Consider the following 18,183-nt stretch of genomic DNA (forward strand, 5'->3'; position numbering starts at 1 on the left):
GGGGGATCTGAAGAACCAACGCGATCTCCCCAATGCTAGAGGGAACCTTGAGCCTTGAGGGCTGGATCCAGGCAAACTGGGGGCTACCTCTGGCCCCCGGGTTTTAGGTTCCCCACCCTGACTTAGAGGAACCTAGGGATTGCTTGGATTTATGCGGATGGAGGGGGAGATAGAATCCTAGAACACTAGAACTAGAAGGAACCTCGAGGGGTCATCGAGTCCAGTCCCCTACCCTCACAGCAGGACCAAGCACTATCTAGACCATCCCTGACAGGTGTCTGTCCAACCTGCTCTTCAATATCTCCAGGGATGGAGATTCCACAACCCCCCTAAGCAACTTATTCCAGTGTTTAACTACACTGATGGGCAGGAAGTTTTCCCTAATGTCCAACCTAACCTCCCTTGCTGCAATTTAAGCCCCATTGCATCTTGTCCTGTCATCAGCAGCCAATTTTCCCCTCTCCTCCCTGTGACACCCTTTTAGATACCTGATAGGTGTAGCATAATGGAGCTGCATCCTACCTGCTCCTTACCCCAGCATGCCTTCTGTTATTAATTAACCATGTTCAGTAGCCAGACAAGAACTTGGGGTTTCACTCTCCTAATAATAAAGCACAAAGCACTATGGTTGCCAACTGTCCCAGATGGGACACCATTACTGTAAATGTCATCCAGTCTGGGGGAGTTAGCAACCCTACAAAGCAGCCATATCTCCCTGTTAACCAGACACAGAGGACCCACTGTAAGTGCCCTGCCTTTGTGCTGCGCATGTTTGCTCCCACATCAATGGCACTTTCTCTTGCAGAGCTGTTTTTCCCAAAGGACAACTCCTGGATGGTGGCCATGGGGGTGATGCTGCCTCTCCTGGCTGGTCTCATTGCCCTGGCCAGTTACTGCTACTGGAGGCAGCACCGAGAAAAAGGTGATGTGATGGGAGGAGGGAGGGGAATTCGATGGGGGACAGACAGAGATTTACTGGTCCCAACACCAGAAGTAAAGACATAGGATTAAGGGGTGTTTGGCTCAATTTTGGGAGAAGTGTCAGCAGTGGGAGCTGGGCTGAGGGTGAAGGGAGAAGCTGAAGAAATTATGATTGTGTCTGAACCAAGAACTGTCAAGGGGTTTTGCCCCTTCAGATCCCCATCACAAGTGAGTCTGAACTTTTCCTTGGGGATCAGCAGGGCTCTGCTTGAAACGCCCATGTGGGGCACAGTGAGCTGGGCTTGGCTCTAACATACCCAGCTTGGCTTCTTGCAGGGAAACCAGAACACAAAGTAGGAGAAGAGAGGGAGGTTTCTTAGGGCCCGATTCTGCCCCCCAGTCTGGGGTCATGAGCAGGAGCTGTGGCAGGGCAAGGCAGGGGCTGTGCAAATGGAAAGGTTAGCACTTATCTGCAGTGAGATTTGCCTGCCTGAGATCCTGCTACAGGAACAGGGGCAATGTTTAAATTAATGGATATTGAGTGTAGAGCCCCCAAGGCATCTGTGAAAGCCCCGCCCAGGGGGTTTTCTCACCTAAAGGGCTGTGAAAACTATGTAGAAAATTGGAAGTACAGGGCTCCCCACTCTAAGTCACCCCGCTGTACATCAGTTCTTCACTAAAGCCATTGACACTTGTAGGAACTGATGTGTTATAAGTCCTCCCATTCCCTGCTCTTAAGTTGCCTAGTTGTCCAGGGCATGGGCACAGAGGGAGCAGCCAAGGAACTGGATAAAAATGACTTTCTGCTCCCCCCTGCAACAGCCTGGTGAGACAGGAGTGTGACAGGGCCAAGCGGCAGAGATACTGATTATAGGGATGTTGAGATGGAATGGTCCATGTTGATTGAGACTGTGCATCAGTCTGTCGACCTCGCTTCCATAGCTATAGCCTGGGTACATTAATAGCGGGAACCACACAACAAACACAACGGTGCCATCTCACCTCTCACCCTTTTCTCTCCCTCTAGAGACCCTACAATCTGCCCTGGACAGTGAGAAAGGTCAGTGGCTGGGCCCATCACGTTGGCTGGCCACAGAGCTCTCCCCATTAATGCAGCTGGGTGACATCTCACCTGCCATTATGAACTAATCACTGTCACCATTTCCCAAGGGCGGGTGATGGGCAGTGGGTGGAATCCCCTCTTTGGGAAGCTACCCCCACCTCTTCCACCTGCACATCTCCCCATAGCCAGAGCTCTGAGACTCCCCCCCCCCCCCCCGATGCCTGGAAGAGCTTCAAGCATCTCAGTCGGAGGAGCCCTGTGCCAGCTAAAGCTGTAAACGTTGGCCCCCAACACCAGCCCAGATCTGCCCCAGACACCTGCAGCTGTTCTGTGCCTCCCCTCCCCAGTCCCCAAGCTGCCTGAGGGAAAATGTCTCTTGGAACTGGCCTGTTTTTCTAGGCCCCCCATGTAGGTTCTGGGCTGCTGAGGAGGTGGCATGTGCTGCTCAGCTTCCTGGAGTTACTAATACCCTGGGGTCCCCTGGCCTTTGCCCCAGTCCTGGGAGAACAGTGAGGAACCCAGGAAGCGGATTACCACAAGCCATCTTCTCAGCCACCTGCAACCTGCCTGGGGCATAATAAACCACAAACTTCCCCCCAAAGCCCAGCAATCGTGGGTCCAATGGCTGCAGCAGAGCAAGGAGAAACTGAGCCAGCCCTGGCCTGTTGTACCTAACGCTCATGCCCAGGACCTTGGTGTGTCCTCTGGCCCTGGCCGTTGGGCAGTTTGTAAATCAAGCCTGGCTGTTCTTCTAAATCAGTGTTTCCCAACCTATGGGTCGTGATCCAAATACGGGTCACCATTACATTTCAAAAGGGTCGGCAAGTGTCTCCCCTGGTGGCTCTGCTCCCCGCCTCTCCCCCTTTTTGGATTGCCCTGGGTCACCAAGTCTTCCTGAATTGTCAAAATGGATCCCATCTGGAAAAGGTTGGGAACCGCTGATCTAAATGATCAGCTGTGGGAATTATTGTGGGGCAGCCCATGGGCCTGTGTTTTACAGGGGGCAGGCGGGGTGATCACAGGGCTCCCCTCTGGCCTTGAAACCCATGAACGGATTAATCACTCGCCCCCTTTTCTCTCTCTAGAGACCCTGCTGTCTGACAGGGACAGAGAGAAAGGTCAGTAACAGTAACTGACATTAACGTTCTGCCCACGAACACGCCAGGGTGAAATCTCACCTCTCGCTCGTTTCTCCCTCTAGAGGCCCTGCAGGCAGCGATGGAGAGGCAGACAGGTCAGTGCCTGGCACCAGGGGATGGGTTCAATGTTCCACGTCATGTCTGTTGGGTCTACACAGATGAGCCAATTTGCCTCAGTAAAAAGTCACATTTAATGCCAGTGCAGTTGCTGGTTTCCACCTCAGCTTTAGCAGGCGGAGTTACAGCCTGTGTGACGAGTGATGGGGACTCAGGGGCTGTTAACAGGCTCTGAAGGGGAAGGGACCATTAATAAACCCCACAGGAATTACAGAAACGATACCCTGAGCCCAGGGCCCTGAATACACCGGCCCAGCTCAGTCAGTCGTATTACCAGATTGTGAGTATGTCTGCAGTGCAAACAACCACCCGTGGCAACAACCCTCGGAGTCTGGGTTGGCTGACAGGAGCTCTCACTGTAGGGCTAAATCTAGCAGCATGGGCATCCCTGCTTGGACACGTCTCCTCACTGGGTGTCAGAGCCCAGGTTCCAGTCTGAGAGGGAACATCTGTCCTGTGGGAGCCCCCAAGCCTGTCAAGTGTGGCCTGGCCCTGAGTGTGTGTGTGCAGGGCCTAGCGCTGTGGTATGCAGCCAGGTCCTGTGCTGTGCTCTGCTGAAGTGTCTTATGGACAAATCGTTCACGTCATTGGTATCCCCAGCGATGGACATGCTGCTCTTAGCTTGACGTTTGTGCTTTACATTTTGAGACTCGACAGTAACTCAGCATGTCTGTTACTTTCCAGCGGAATACGAGGCAGCCAAAGGTAAGTGCAGTTCGTCTGGTTCGAGTATGAATTAAATAGGCAAAGAAGCCCTCGGAGCTGTGTCTGCAAGGACATGTTAGTGCCAAAAGAATTGTGTTGCCGAGACAGGTAACACACATGAGAAGGGAAAATCCAGCTGTTACCCAAACAAAAAATGGATGGGAAATGTTGGCATTGAAATCTGAATATTAACAGTTTGATATTTCACAGCCGGGACCCCAGGAAATAGCACTAAAAGGCAAACCAGCCTCACTCCCTGACACCAGAGACACCCTGTAGCAAGAACCACAAGTATTTTATACGAATAGGGCCCACACTGCTGAGTTCTCCATGGATGTTCACCTGCAGCCCTAGTGCCCGTGGAGCAGGATTGTGTCCTCTCGCCTGACACACACCATTGCTCTGGATCAGGCTCAGGGTCTGATTGCACTGAAGTCCCGTGGATCCCTGGGGGAGGCTTTGCAGGATCCAAAGTCATAACTAGCAGTTGGGAGCCCAATCCTGCTGTCCTTACTCAGGCTAAATTCCCACTGAAGCCAGTGTAAGGGGGGTTCAGAACTGGACAGTTTTGCTATTGAGAGTCTCTCCTATTGATTCATTTCTCTTCTTTTTTCCCTTTTCTCCCCCTCTCATTCCCATGGACCCTCCGGCAGAGCTGGGTAAGCCCCGTTTCTGGTTTGTTTTTCAGCGTGTGTCTTGCTGAGTCTGAATTTCATTTGTGTAAATTCTCGTGTCTGATTATTTCAGGACTCACCAGAGCCCAAGGATACGCAGGTAACTAACTCTGCTAATGCTGCCGCAGTCCCGCTGGCCCTTTCCCCTGGGGTTCTGTCCCTGATCAGTCCCCACGTTCCCCTCACACCCCAGAGTCTGGGGGGCCCAGGCTGGTAGATTTTGTGAGCTCCAGCCTCCAGGACAGTGGGGAAGGGAGGAGGGACAGAGCACCAGCTCAGGCTCTCCAATGCTGAGGGAGCTCTGAGCCTCGGGCAAGCCGAGGGTCACACCTGGCCCTGTGGCCTTAGGTCCCTACCCCTGGACTAAGGGGAAGGGTAAAATGTCATTGTCTGCAGGAAACTTTCAGAGGTTTGTTTCTTCACAAACCCTTAGGGTAGCCACATGCAGAGGGGAGGGGAGGAGAGGTGATGATGCTGCACACAGACACTTGTGTAACTGCTCCCTTGATATTTTATGGCCTCCAGTTTATAGACTGGTCATTTCCCAGCTGGCCAAGTTTGGCAGAACATCCAGCCAAGGAGCTTGTCCAGCTGGAAGCGAAGGCAGATTGGGAGGGGATGCAGAGGTGGGAGGGGGTACAGAAGGACAGCGGGTGGCTTGGCTGGGCTGCTGGGGTGAGGAAGAAGGAATTCAAACCTCCTGCCCCACATGGGGCTTGTCAGCGTGGGTGGGATATGGGGGGGACCTCAGCGTCACTAGGGTGAAACAGCTGTTCTGTAGCTTAGTCCTGAGGGTTCCGCTCTCGCTGCCAGTGTGGACACTGTCCCTGCACTCGTGTCCTTCCCACACGGGTAACCCAGCCCAGGCACCCGTAGTGCGGAATGAGAGTGTCCACTGGGCAGCCTGCGCCAACTCGCTGCTCTGCACCAGCTCCTCTGGCCTCTTCCTACGTAGACAGGCCTTAAAGTCACTTCCCAGGGAAAGAAAAGAAACTAAACATCCCCTCTGGCCCCTCCTTGGGGCTCACAAGCCCTGACAACCCCAACTTGAGCTCTTCTCCCACACTCAGGCCCAGGGTTAGTCCAGTTATGGCAGATCTGGGGACCCCACAAGCCCAGCTGGGAGGATCCCCCTGCACGGCCCTTTCCTAGCAACAGACAGTTGATTAACCCTGTTAGCAGAGTCACCCGCCCAGCGCGGTGGCCAGAGACGCAGAGAACGTCCCTCGGCTCAGCCAGGAACTTACATTGGTTTTGTAAAACAGGCTAAAACCTTCCCCTTTGTTCTATGTGAGGGGCCAGAGCCATGGGGGGTGTGGGGGGGATCAGGACAGAGCAGCAGGGCCAGGCTAAAGCCAGGAAGGCCAAATGCTTCTTGTAGGTTAGTTCAGACCCACCCTGCCCGGCCCCCTCCCCCTCAATTGCCCCCAGCCCAGTTGATGGCCATTGGGCCCTGGCCAGGGTCCCAGACAGGAGTCAATCCCTGACACTCTTTGGTGGCCGGGCCCAGGATCTCCAGCGGGGCCATTGGCAGGGGCAGCAGGTTTGCAGAAATTTTGCCCAGAGCTGCCCTCTTCCCCTCCCCCACTCCAGCAGCCTAAGGCTTGGGGAGTTTTGGTGGGGGATGGGTGCAGGCTGGGGGGGGGCGGGTAAATTGCCTGGGGGGGTGCCCATGTGGGATTGCACCCACCCAGCTCCAGCCTCAGTCAGAAGGTCTGTGCAGCTGTTTTTGTGCTGTATCAGGAGCCCCACAAATCTCGGTCTGCCCCTGCCCTCCGGCTCTGGGATGTGCTGCTCATCTGTGTGGCCAGAGCTTGCCGTGTCTGCAGAGCCGGGTGTGAGACCCCCAGCGCATCTGCCCCAGGCCTGGGCAATGGGGGCAGTGGGGGGGTGGCTGGGGCAGTCACTAGCTGGGGACACCTGCCCCCCTGGGCTCTGGGAGGGGCTCTGTGGCCAGTGCCGGTGCTGGGAGGTGCCGGGGCAGCGGCAGAGGGTCTGTGCCACTCGCAGGGCCCAGGGGACACGTCGCTCTGGGCAGAGAGTTCAGGCTGGAGCCGAGTCTCCACTGGCAGCCGGGTCTGTGGGCTGAGATCAGGGCTGGGGGGATTTTCCTGGCCAGGGCACATTTCACAGCCGCTCTGGAGTGTCCCAGCTGGTGCCCTGAGCCCAGCCTGCCCGTCACCGCGCGGGGCTGGGGCTGGGGCTGGGGCCGGGGACAGTCCCTCCCTGCCGGTCACTGGGGCCTGGGCGCCTCAGCTGCTCAGGCAGGTTTGCAGAGGGGCTGGGCAATCGGGTGCTAATGGTTCATCGGCAGAACAATTCGATTTGGGGTCCAGTGAAACTGCTCCCGGCCCCAGGCTGAGTTTGCTGGCGAGTGTCCATGGACAGAGCCAGGTGCCGCCGCTTCCCTACCAGCCTGTAGCCCAGGGGCGGGAACCCAGCTGGGAGCCCCAGGTCCCATCCCAGTGTGGGGCGGGGCAGGGATGGGAATGTGGGTCCCCCCTCAGGTGGGGGCTGGAACCGCTGGGCTCCGGGGGTCTGACGTGGGGTCCCTCAGTCTCTGCTGCTGCAGATGCTCCCTGGGTGTAAGCACGGCCCTGGGCCCTGGGCAGAGCGTGGGGGTGAGACTGGCTCTGCAGCACAGTGGGGCAGCCCCACCTGGGAACCCAGAGTCCAGCCCCCAGCCCCAGTGACCTGCAGTTACTGACCCATAACTCAGTGAGGGGAGGGGCACGGCCCCGGCACAGCAGTGTCTGAGGCCGTGGGAGCCGGGTTCCCTTGCACTGATGCAGCTGCCCCCGTGCAAACCCCCAGTGCAGCCACGTGGGTATTAACTGGGACTGGCCCCAGGGCAGCTTCTCCCAGGTGTGGGGGGGGGGGGGGTCAGGAAGTGGGGAATTGCCCCTCCCCTCCCCACTGCCCTCATTAGCAACAGCCCATTGGTTTGCAATTGCACCCCCCTCCCATCCTCCACTGCCCTGCCCCAGGTCTGGGCCAGGGAAGTGGAGGCCTGTCCCTCTCCTCCCTCTGTCTGTCCTTATGCTCCCTTCCCTCGATCCCCCTGGCACCTGCCCTTCCCCTCCCCACAGCCTCCTGGTGCCTCCCCCTTCCCTCCCTGCCCTCCAACTCCTGCCCCCTGCCTCCTCCTTCTCTGAGCCCACCTCCTCTCCGCCCTCTGCCCCAGTTCTCCTCACGCCCCTCTGCACCCTCACATGTGACTTGCCCCACCCCCCATCTTCCTCATGCCCCCTCCTTTCACCCCCTCTGCCCCGGCACCCACTGCTCCCTCCCCTCCCCCTTCCTTTTGTCTGCCCCTCCCTTCCCCCTTCTCTCCCCTGGCACCTGCCCCTCCCCCTGCCCTCTGGTGCCCTCCCTTCCCTCGCCCCCTTCAGCCTCCAATAGCTGCTTCACTCCTGGCCCCTTCTTGGCCCTGGTGCCTGTCGCACTCCAGGCTGCACCCCTGTGCCCCAGCACCTGCTGCTTGTACCTTGTAGCCCCTGGCATCCACCCTTCCCTTGCCCTCCCACCCCCTGGCACCTGCCCCTCCTCCCGCCCCTTGTGCCCTCTGGCCCCTGGCATCTGCCCCACGTAGGCCTCAGCATGAGCCCTTCCCTCACCCCCTGTGCCTGCCCCTCCCCTCCCCTCTGCCTCCCGATACCTGCACCCTCCCACTCCCCAAACCACTGGTGCCAGCCCCTTTGTGCTCCCCTCCCCCGGCCCCCTGGGCCCATCTCTCCCCGCTGCTTTCCCAGCGCAAGTCCCTGCCTTTGGCCCCCTTTGGGCCCCCTGATGTTTGCTCCTTCCCCTCCCTCCTCCTCCAGCCCATTGGTGCCCTTCCCTCCCGTCTGGGTCCTGCCCCTCCACTCCCCTTCTCCTAACCTCTGGGTCCTGCCCCTCCACTCACCTTTCCTCTGCCCCCTTGTGCCCTCCCTTCTCCTCACCCAACTCTCCACCCTCCTCTGCTCCCCTGTTCCCTTGTCCCCACTCTGGCCCCTGGTGCCTGCCCTGCTCCTCTCTGCCCTGCTTGCCTCTGCCCCTCTGCTCTGCCCCACCTCCCCCCACCCCTGGTACTGCTCCTTCCTTTGCCCATCTCTGTTCTCCTGGCACCTGCCCTGCATGCCCCTCCCCCCTTGATAACCACCCTCCCCTTGCTGCCCTTTTGCCCCCTGGGGTCTGCCCCCCATGTCCCACCTCTCTATTTCCCCTCATCACCTGGCCGGCCAGTCTCCCACCCCCTCCTTGCCCCTGGGGCCACGTGAGGCCTGGAGAATATGGGCAGGTGAGGAGAACATGAGTCAGGAAGTGTCATTTCCCCTTCACTGCACACAGGAGCCAGGGGCACCCAATGACGTGACCAGGCAGCGAGACTGACCCCCACAAAGGCAGCGTTTCCTCAGGCAGCGCAGTCGGCCGGCGGGGCTCTGCCGGGGGTGGGGTGAAGGCCAAAGTCACAGCATGGTCAGAAAGGGCAAGATCCGTTCACGGAGGGTCGCTCCGCCAGTGGCTCTGAGCCAGGGTGGGCAGGGATGCGCCAGCCTGTTCTGAGTGTCCCTAGTCTCTGTGGACTGGATACTGGGAGTGGGTGACAGGGGAGGGCTCACTAGACGATTCCCTCCTCTGCTCATTCCCTCTGGCTGCTCCAGGTGCTGCAGTGGCAGGAGGCAGGACACTGGGCAGAGGGACCAGGGGTCTGGCCCAAAATGGCTGATTTTGCATAAATATTAATTATAATAATAACAATACAGTCAACACAGAAACTCCCCCAGACACTGGCCTGTCGCGCTAGCGATATCGTGACACAACAGCCTTGGCAATGAATGGATTTGAAAAGTCTTGGCCTCCTAGGAAACGGTTCCCAGGCACTAAGCAGGGCGCTGGAGTGACGTCTCTGAAACAGTCCCACAGACCCATGTTCTGGCTGCTGCTGTTTGCTGCGCCACCGTTCCCTCTACTGCTCTGTCCGCAACGGCCTGGCACCGGCACCTTCTGCTGCCCCCCCTCCATGTGCCTTCAGCCCGTCCCTCAAGGTCCCACCAGCTCTGGGCGATGGCAGCTCTGAGCGCAGAACCTCGTGGCTGGTGCAGGCCGGGCTCCCCCTCACCCGCACACTGTCCCCAGCAGGGCTCAGCCCCGAGAGCTCGGTGACTGCAGCTCCAGCCGTCACTGACCCAAGCCAAAGGCTCGGTCTGGCCCAGGCAGCTCTGTCTGCACAGGAGAGAGGGGCCAGCAAACCCCTGGGCCACCCGCCCTCTTCTCACCAGCCCCCGGCAGCCACACCCTGCTCCCCAGCGTAGGGCGTGTGGGGGTGGCCAGGGCTTAACCTGTCACCAGAGAGGGGCCAGGCTCCAGCACGTTTGTTATTTTCCCAACTGATGGGCCAAGCCCAGAGGTGCCGGGGCTGGGAACTGCCAGGCCCAGAGGTCTCAGAGGGGCCAATTGAGTCTGTATCTTAAAAAACCCTCAAAAAACAACGCATGCTCCTGTAGCACCTGAGAAACCAACAACAAATCTAGTCATCTCTCTGCGTATGTCTACACTAGCCCCCTAGGCTATCCTGGGCTTCATTTGCATCTTCCCGGACGCCGCCATTTTTAAATCCCCCCTTAGTGCGAATTCTGGCCCGTGGCTACACGTGGCATGGAATAGGTAGCTTGAATTAGGATCTCTGATACTAATTTTGTGTCAGCTACACCAGACTAACACGGCTACATTTCTATCAGTCGTCTCTCTGTTAGTCTGTGGGTGCTGCAGGACTTTGTGAGCCCAGAGGTGCCGGGGCTGGGAACGGACGAGCCCAGAGGGGCCAGAGCTGAGCCCTGGCAAACCCCAGCACAGACTCGGTGCTGAGGGTCCCTCCCCCAGGCAGGCCCAGCCCAGCTCTGCTGCTGCCCATCACTCAGACACTAAAAGGGTCCCAACATTTCCTGACCCCACATGGCACCTCAGTGGTTTGTGCCCAGCCCCAGGCAGAACGGATCCCGGGCAGCCCAGCTCTGTGGGCCGGGCCCCAGGCAGGGCAGGCGTGTCCCTGGCAATACAGGCTGGGCCTGGCATCATCCCAATCCGGCTCCTCATGAGCTGTCCCGGGGGAGGGGCTCCCTCAGACCCTGTTTACACACTAAGGCTACGTCTAGACTGGCCACAAATTCCGGAAAAGGGATGCAAATTAGGTAAGTCAGCATAGGGAAAACCGCGGGGGATTTAAATATCCCCGTGGATTTAAATAAATATGTCCGCCGCTTTTTTTCCGGCTTAGGGAAAAGCCGGAAAAAAAGCATCTAGACTGGCACGATCCTCCGGAATAAAGCCTTTTTCAGGAGGATCTCTTATTCCTACCTGAGTATAAGAGATCCTCCGGAAAAGGGCTTTATTCCGGAGGATCGCGCCAGTCTAGATGCTTTTTTTCCGGCTTTTCCCCAAGCCGGAAAAAAAGCGGCGGACATGTTTATTTAAATCAACGGGGGATATTTATATCCCCCGCGGGTTTCCCTATGCTGACTTACCTGATTTGCATCCCTTTTCCAGAATTTGTGGCCAGTCTAGACGTAGCCGAGTGGTTCAGCCAGGGCAGCCGCATCAGCGCCATTGACACCGGCACAGACAGCAGCCGGGAGAGCTTGTCCGGGCCCTGCTGTCTCACCCGCCCTGCGCTCTCAGGGGAGAGTCAGGAGCTGCCCAGCGGATCAGCAGAGCGTTCACATGGCCACAGCCCGTGTGTCTGCTGGGCGCGCCTCAGTGCACGTCATAAAATGTATTCCGCACACGGCTAGGAACAACTGGAGGGAGCACTGCTGTACACCCCCTCAGAGGTCCTAGGGAAATCCCGGCTGGAACCTGCCCCTCCCTTCACCCCCCTCCCTCTGTCCTCATGGTACCTGTTTCTCTTGACGCCATTACCCCCTTCTGCTCCTCTCGTCTGCCCCTCCCCTTCCCTCTCCCAGCATCAGCCTGTCCCCTCCCCCCAGCCCCGCCCCACTGACACCTTCACATCCCTCCCACTCCTCCTTCCCGTTCCCTTCACTGTCTCCCCCTTGACCCCCGTTAGCCCTAGTGCCTGCCCCTCCCCTGCCCCATTGCTGCCATCCCACCTGCTTACCTCTGCCCCCTGCCTTTAATCCCTCCCTCAGTGCCTCTCTAGCCCCCTGGTACCCACCCTTCCCACCCACTGCGAATAAAACCTTCTCTCCCCCCATCTGCCCTGGTGCCTTCCCCATCCCTGTCCCCTGGCATTTGTCTCTCCCCCCACTCTGCCCTTCTTGCTTCCCCTTTGTCCTCCTGCCCTGCCCCCTCCCCTCAGCACAAGCCCCTTTCCTCTCCCCCACCCCCACCCTGCTACCTGCCCCCTCCTCTCACATTTCCTCCACCTTCCCCTTAGTTCTCCCAGCCCCTCTCCCTCTGCCCCCCGACCCTGCATCCCTCAACCCCCTCCAGCCCCTGGTACAAGCCCCTCTGGTCACTGCTCCTCTGCCTCCCTGAGGCCCCTCTCTGCCTTCACCTCCGTCAGAATCACAGAACTGGCAGGGACCTCGAGAGTCATCGAGTCCAGTCCCCTGCCCTCACGGCCCAGGGATGGAGACTCCACAACCCCCCCGCCAGGCAACTTATTCCAGTTTTTCACCCCCAACAGGCAGGAAGTTTTTCCTAATGTCCAGCCTCAACCTCCCTTGCTGCAGTTTCAGCCCCTTGCTGCTTGTCCTGCCCTCAGAGGCCAAGGAGAACAATTTGTCTCCTTCCTCTTTGTGACACCCTTTCCAGTACCTGAAAATCACTCTCATGTCCCCTCTCAGTCTGCTCCTTTCCCAACCAAACAAGCCCAATTCCTCCAGCCTCCCCTCCTAGCTCATGTTCTCTCGACCTTGCATCGTTCTTGTTGCTCTTCTCTGGACCCTCCAATTTCTCCACCTCTCTCCTGAAATGTGGGTCCCAGAACTGGACACAAGACTCCAGCTGAGGCCTGATCAGCGCAGGGCAGAGCGGAAGGACGACTCCTCGTGTCTCGCTCACAGCGCTCCTGGGAATCTGCCTCCCTGGGGCCTGCTCTTCCCTTTGCCCCTCGGCCTGCCTGGGGTCTCCTCCCTGGGCCCCCCTTTGGGTCCTGTGGTGTAGGCCCCACCCCATCTCTGCTGCACTGGTGCCCACATCTCCTCCCCCCTCTGCCTCCCTAGGGCCTGCCCTTCCCCACACCCCTCTGTCTGCCCCTCTGCTCCCTTCCTCCCCCTCTGCCCCCTGGTGTCCACCCCTCCCTCTGCCCTCCTTGCATCTGCCCCTCCACCCAGCCCCCCTGGGGACAGCCCCTTCCCTCACCCCTCTGTCCCCTTGTGCCTGCTCCTCTTGCCCCACATTGGCCCTACGGTTGCTCCCTCTGCTCCATCCCTCCCCCTCTGCCCCATCATCTGCCCCTCCCCCTTCCTCTCCCAGCATTACCCTGCCCCTCCCCCCACTGTCAGCTTGCCGCCCCTCCCCCGCTCCTCCTGCCCTTTTCCCGCTCTATGTCTCCTCACGGGCAGAGGGGCCCTGACTCCCCTCAGGCAATAACCCCCCCCCACGCACAGCGATTAACGGGGGGGGCAGGTTAATTTCCCGCTGACCCCAGGGACCCGCCCCTGCCCCCGGCCCTGACTCTGTGACTCTCTCCCCAGTGGACGTGACGCTGGATCCAGACACGGCTCATCCCGAACTCGTCCTGTCTGAGGATCGGAAACGTGTGAGATACGGAGACACGCGCCAGGATCTGCCCGAAACCCCCGAGAGATTTGAGAACTATCTCATTGTCCTGGGCACCGAGGGGTTCGCGGGCGGGAGGTGTTACTGGGAGGTGGGGGTGGGAGACAAGACTGACTGGGACCTGGGGGTCTGCAGGGAATCTGTGAGCAGGAAGGGGGACGTCACATACTCACCTGAGGGTGGATTCTGGGTCGTGGGGCTGTGGGACGGGGGATACGAGGCCTGCACCTTCCCCCGTACTCCCCTCCCCGTGAGCGCCAGGCCCAGCCGGGTGGGGGTTTTCCTGGACTACGAGGCGGGCGAGGTCTCGTTTTACAATGTGACTGACGGGTCCCATCTCTTCACCTTCACCGGCACCTTCTCCGGGACGCTCCGCCCGTATTTCAGTCCCAGTAACAACGCCGGGGGCACCAACGCGGCTCCCCTGACCATCTGCCCGGTGCCGGCCCAGGCGGGAGGGAATCCCTGCCCCTGACAGTGACCCCGCGGCACCGACTGGCCCCTCCCAGCGCTGCGGCTCTTCCCCCAGGGCAGGGCCGGTTACTGCAGGTACCTGGATGTTTTGTGCCAACCGGTCACTGCCCCTTTCCCTTTGCAACTGGAGCCTCCAGTGGAAAACCGGACACCTGGCAGCCCAGCCCAGGCTGGTGAATGGGACCCCCTGGTTGGAAGGAGCCCAGGCTGCTTTTCCCCCCTGACCCAGGTTTGCTCCACCCCAGCACAGGGTGAGGCTGGTAAGAAACGCGGCCAGACAGCGGGTGGGGTTTGCTGCCCTCACCTTGCCCCGTCCCCTGCCCCAGATGAGGGGGGAGGGGACTTTCACTCCTGTCAGAGTGTTCTACTGCTGTGAAATCTCAGTGTCAAATATGAAAGAAAAAACGTTTTCTAATTTAGAAACTTGTTATTGTAACAAGGTGTCAGCACAAGAACCTTTTCTTTTACAGTTCACCAACCTTTTATTAAAAATCTATTTTTAGAAATGGAATTTTTGACCTTTTTCTTCCCTTACAGCTATATCGATGTTTGACTTATTTACAGGGCATTGTGTGTATGTCAGCTGTGGCACTTCAAGCAATCCGAAACATTTCTGCGAACACAATTCGTTATGGCATTGTCAGACTGTCATGAATCGACCCACCGTCTCCCCCCCTCATCTCTGGCTCCTTGAGGTGGGAGCCGGACCGGCTCGAGTTCATAGCCCTTTGTGGGGCGGAGTGGGGCGTCCGGGCCCACCCTCTCTCCGGACCCCGACCCAGGGCCCTAACGCTAAGAGCGTGGCTCTTGGCGGTAGCAGGGGTGTGTGTACCCCAAACACACCTGCTCCCGGGGTTCATGGCCCGCCCTGGGCCGCTTCCACTCCGCCAGCGTTACGACCCGGCGTCTCTCTTCTCCTCCCCTCCTACTGTCCCATGCTCCGTACTCCCTCTCCTCCCGCGGTCCTCGTTCGTGTCTTCCCCCTTCCTTGATGTCCTGTCTCCCCCTTTATACCGTCCTCCCTCCCCCCGTCGTTCCCAGGCTCCCCCCACTTCCGAGTTTTCCTCCCGGTCCTGTCCACGCGCGCCCGTGACGTCAGCGTCACTCCCGGGTGTGCGCTGATGACGCGCCTCTTCCCCGGCGTCCGGCACCCGCAGACCCTTCGCCCTGGCCTGTACCTTGCGCCGCTGGTGAGTGGCGGGGTTGCTTCACCCCGTCACACAGACTGTTCAGTGACAATGTCCATGTGTCGTAACCAGTGCAGCCACACACATGTGCAGCTGCTCCCTCACTCTCTTGCCCTGACCAGCTCTCTCTAGAAAGCAGGGCTCATACACCCCATACTGTGCTGCACCTTCGAACATTCATAGGTGAAAAAAAACATAGAATGAATTAACCAATCTCATTAGATTCACGTGATTTTATAATATTCTTTGAATTTCTGGCTACATAAACTCCTGCAATTTTCAACTGTCTAGCTACAGATCTCTGGTAATCAAGATATGGCCCCTCCCTGCCTGCTCTTGCATCAATTAACACCGCTCTGTCCTCAACCTGACATCCTGCCTTCCTCTCCATAGAAATCCCTGCTGCAATATCCTGTTTAGTTTATTTTTCTATAGAAATATTATTTGCAGCCAGCGTGCATTGATTTCAGTGCAGTGTTGGGCTCTTCATGTCCTTGGTTATAAAGACACAACAAATGCAGTTTGGTAAAGAAATAGAGAGGGGATTCTTTTACCGAGTCACAACAAATTAACTTAATTGTATTAAAGATGCTGGCACATAATGACTCCTAACATGGAGTGTGGTGAAGTTTGCTTTCTTCCCAGCCACAAATCAATGGAAAAGATCACAGTTTTGTTTGTCATACATTTAGGGGATGTCTGCACAGCAGCGTTATTTCAGGATAACTGACTTTATTTCGAAAGAACAACATGCGCATTGCAACAGCGAGCCGTTACTTCGAAGTAATGTCGAGCGGGGGGGCCGTGTCTCTTGTGGCGGTGGTTTGCTAGGCCAGTGTGGACACCCCGGGCGTTAGAGGGGTGGGATCCTATAATCTGTGCAATCACGGGCCAGGGTAGATGTGGCAGAGCTGGTTATTGCGAAGGCCACAAAGAGATTTACGTGTCCTCGGAACACGTGTCCTGCACTCGAAGGGGTTCTCTACCCTGGCTGAGGGACAGCGCTGAAAAGTGCCGGGCAGCGTTCCCTCTAAGGTGTGCACCTGCACAGCCGCGCACAAAAAATTCTCCACCCACCTCCCTCCCTCCTCCACAGAGGTGAGTGGCGCATGCTCTCGCGGGCGGGGGCTGCTGTGGCCCTTGTGGTGGGGGGGTAGGGGGAAATAGAGGTCCTGGTCCAGAGACTGAGGCCTGCATTGAGGTCACATGGTGGCAACCTGCTCCGGCCATGTAGTGAGGGGCCAGGGCCCAGCTGGGGCTTGCTGGGGGGCTAGTGCCTGCTGCGTGGTGGGGAGGTTTGCTCTGGTGGGGAGCCAGAGGCTGCTGCATGGAGGTGTGGGGGGTGCTGCTCCAGTGAGGAGCCAAGGGCTGCCGCATGGCGGGGGGCTGGGGCCTGCTCTGATGGGGGCCCAGGGCATACCACATGGTGGGGGTGGGAGGTGTTTCTCAGGCAGGGAGCCAGGACATGCTGCATGGTGAGGGGGCTACTCTGGGGTGGGGCTGGGGAAACCAGGGTCTGCCATAGGGCGGGGGAGCTACTCAGGTGGGGAGCCAGGGCCTGCTGTGTGGTGAGGGCTACTCTGGGGGGCGGGGGAGCCAGGGCCTGCTGTGGCCACATAGTGAGGGGGAGGGGGGGGAGTCAGGGCCCACTCTGGCAGCCAGGGCCCTGGTCCAGTGGCTGGAGGCCTGTGCTGAGGCCACAGGTTGTGGGGCACAGGGCCGGCTTTAGGAAGTGGGGGGCCCAATTCGAATAGTTTTGGCAGGGCCCCACCACCCAGAATTTTTTGTAGAGCAAAAAAAAAAGGACACTTAAACCACAACCACACCCAAATATCACATCAGAAGTAGATGTGATCTAAATGTATATCAATATAGTTGAACATTTTTAAAAAAAAAAAATGCCATCCTTTATGATGCAAAATTTTACACAAAATTAAATCAGTTGCCTTAAGTGTAGGTCAAATATTTTCAATTGCAAACTCTCCAATCTTTTCAATAAAGTTTAAAGTTTGATTTTTAAAAAGTTACTGGAGAGCGTTGCAGTTTTCTGTTATATTGATTTACTTTTTAAATAGCAAAAATGCAGTCTGTTAAGAAAGTGTCAGTTCTGTGGTCAAATTCCAGACCTCAGTGATTTCAGCACCAATGATTTCACTAGGTAACATGGTACCTCACCGCCACTGCCTCCTTTGCACTGCCCTTTAACACATATTGCCTGCATGTAGAGTCCAAGGTCAGTCTACACAAGATTTTATCAATGATTTTTGCTCAAGCGATCACTGAGACAAGACAAGGACTCTCAATTGATTCTAGTCAGCTCTGCCTTTAAACACAGTGGCTGCGTCTAGACTGGCATGATTTTGCGGAAATGCTTTTAACGGAAAAGTTTTTCCTTTAAAAGTATTTCTGCAAAAGAGCGTCTAGATTTTGCGCAAAGGCACCTGTAGCCAGTCTAGACGAGATTTTGCGCAAGAAATCCCCGATCACCATTTTGCGAATTGGGGCTTTCTTACGCAAAAAATTCCTTCCCTGTCTACACTGGCCCTCTTGCGCAAGTATTATTTAAATCGCCGCTTCATTTTCCTATGTCGGGTAGCCTAACCTACATGCCTCTGATGACAGAGGCATGTAGTCTAGACGTACCCTGGCACAAGAGCCTCTTCCACAACAATGGTGGCTCATTAGATATGCAAATGAGGTTCACCCGCTCCGTTGGCCACTTGCCGCTGCTCCTACCGGCTGCCCGCCAGCCACTCCCTCCAGCCACCCCATCCATGCTGCTGTGGGTACCAGTGTCTCACCACACTGTGAAATCAGACCAGAGACGGACACTGTCAGTAAACACTCATATCGGAAACGCTCCTCTGGATGCTGGGAGCACCAGAGCCCTGTGCCGCTGCCATCTGCCTGCTCCGTGGACATCTTCCCATTGCAGAGATTGCGCCAAGCCAGACTTTGACTAGACAGCCCCTCTCTGGGCACCCAGGGGCTACATCTACTCTGCAGGCTTCTTGCTCAAGAATGACCGTTCTTGCACAAAAACTTGAGGAGCATCTACACTGAATGCACGTTCTTGTGCAAGTAAATTTACGGAAAAATGTAGGAAAAGAGGGCTTCTTGTGCAAAAGTTATTCCTCTCCCCATGAGGAATAATCTCTTGTGCAAGAGCTCTTGCACAA

The 18,183-nt window shown here is 57.3% G+C and overlaps 1 protein-coding gene across 1 annotated transcript in view; it reads left to right on the top strand.

The window, feature by feature from the left end:
- LOC102459489 (butyrophilin subfamily 1 member A1-like) overlaps window positions 1–14,509 on the top strand; it is a 30,402-nt gene extending 15,893 nt beyond the window's left edge. Inside the window, exons 5-11 of the mRNA XM_075912824.1 lie at window positions 806–922; window positions 3,070–3,102; window positions 3,186–3,218; window positions 3,925–3,945; window positions 4,599–4,604; window positions 4,693–4,719; window positions 13,259–14,509. Of these exons, the coding sequence (XP_075768939.1) occupies window positions 806–922; window positions 3,070–3,102; window positions 3,186–3,218; window positions 3,925–3,945; window positions 4,599–4,604; window positions 4,693–4,719; window positions 13,259–13,818 (797 nt within the window). The 3' untranslated portion in view covers window positions 13,819–14,509. The remainder of the gene's footprint in view (window positions 1–805; window positions 923–3,069; window positions 3,103–3,185; window positions 3,219–3,924; window positions 3,946–4,598; window positions 4,605–4,692; window positions 4,720–13,258) is intronic.
- The last annotated feature ends 3,674 nt before the right edge of the window (window positions 14,510–18,183 follow it).

Source organism: Pelodiscus sinensis, chromosome 31, assembly GCF_049634645.1.
Source record: "Pelodiscus sinensis isolate JC-2024 chromosome 31, ASM4963464v1, whole genome shotgun sequence".
NCBI lineage: Eukaryota > Metazoa > Chordata > Testudines > Trionychidae > Pelodiscus > Pelodiscus sinensis.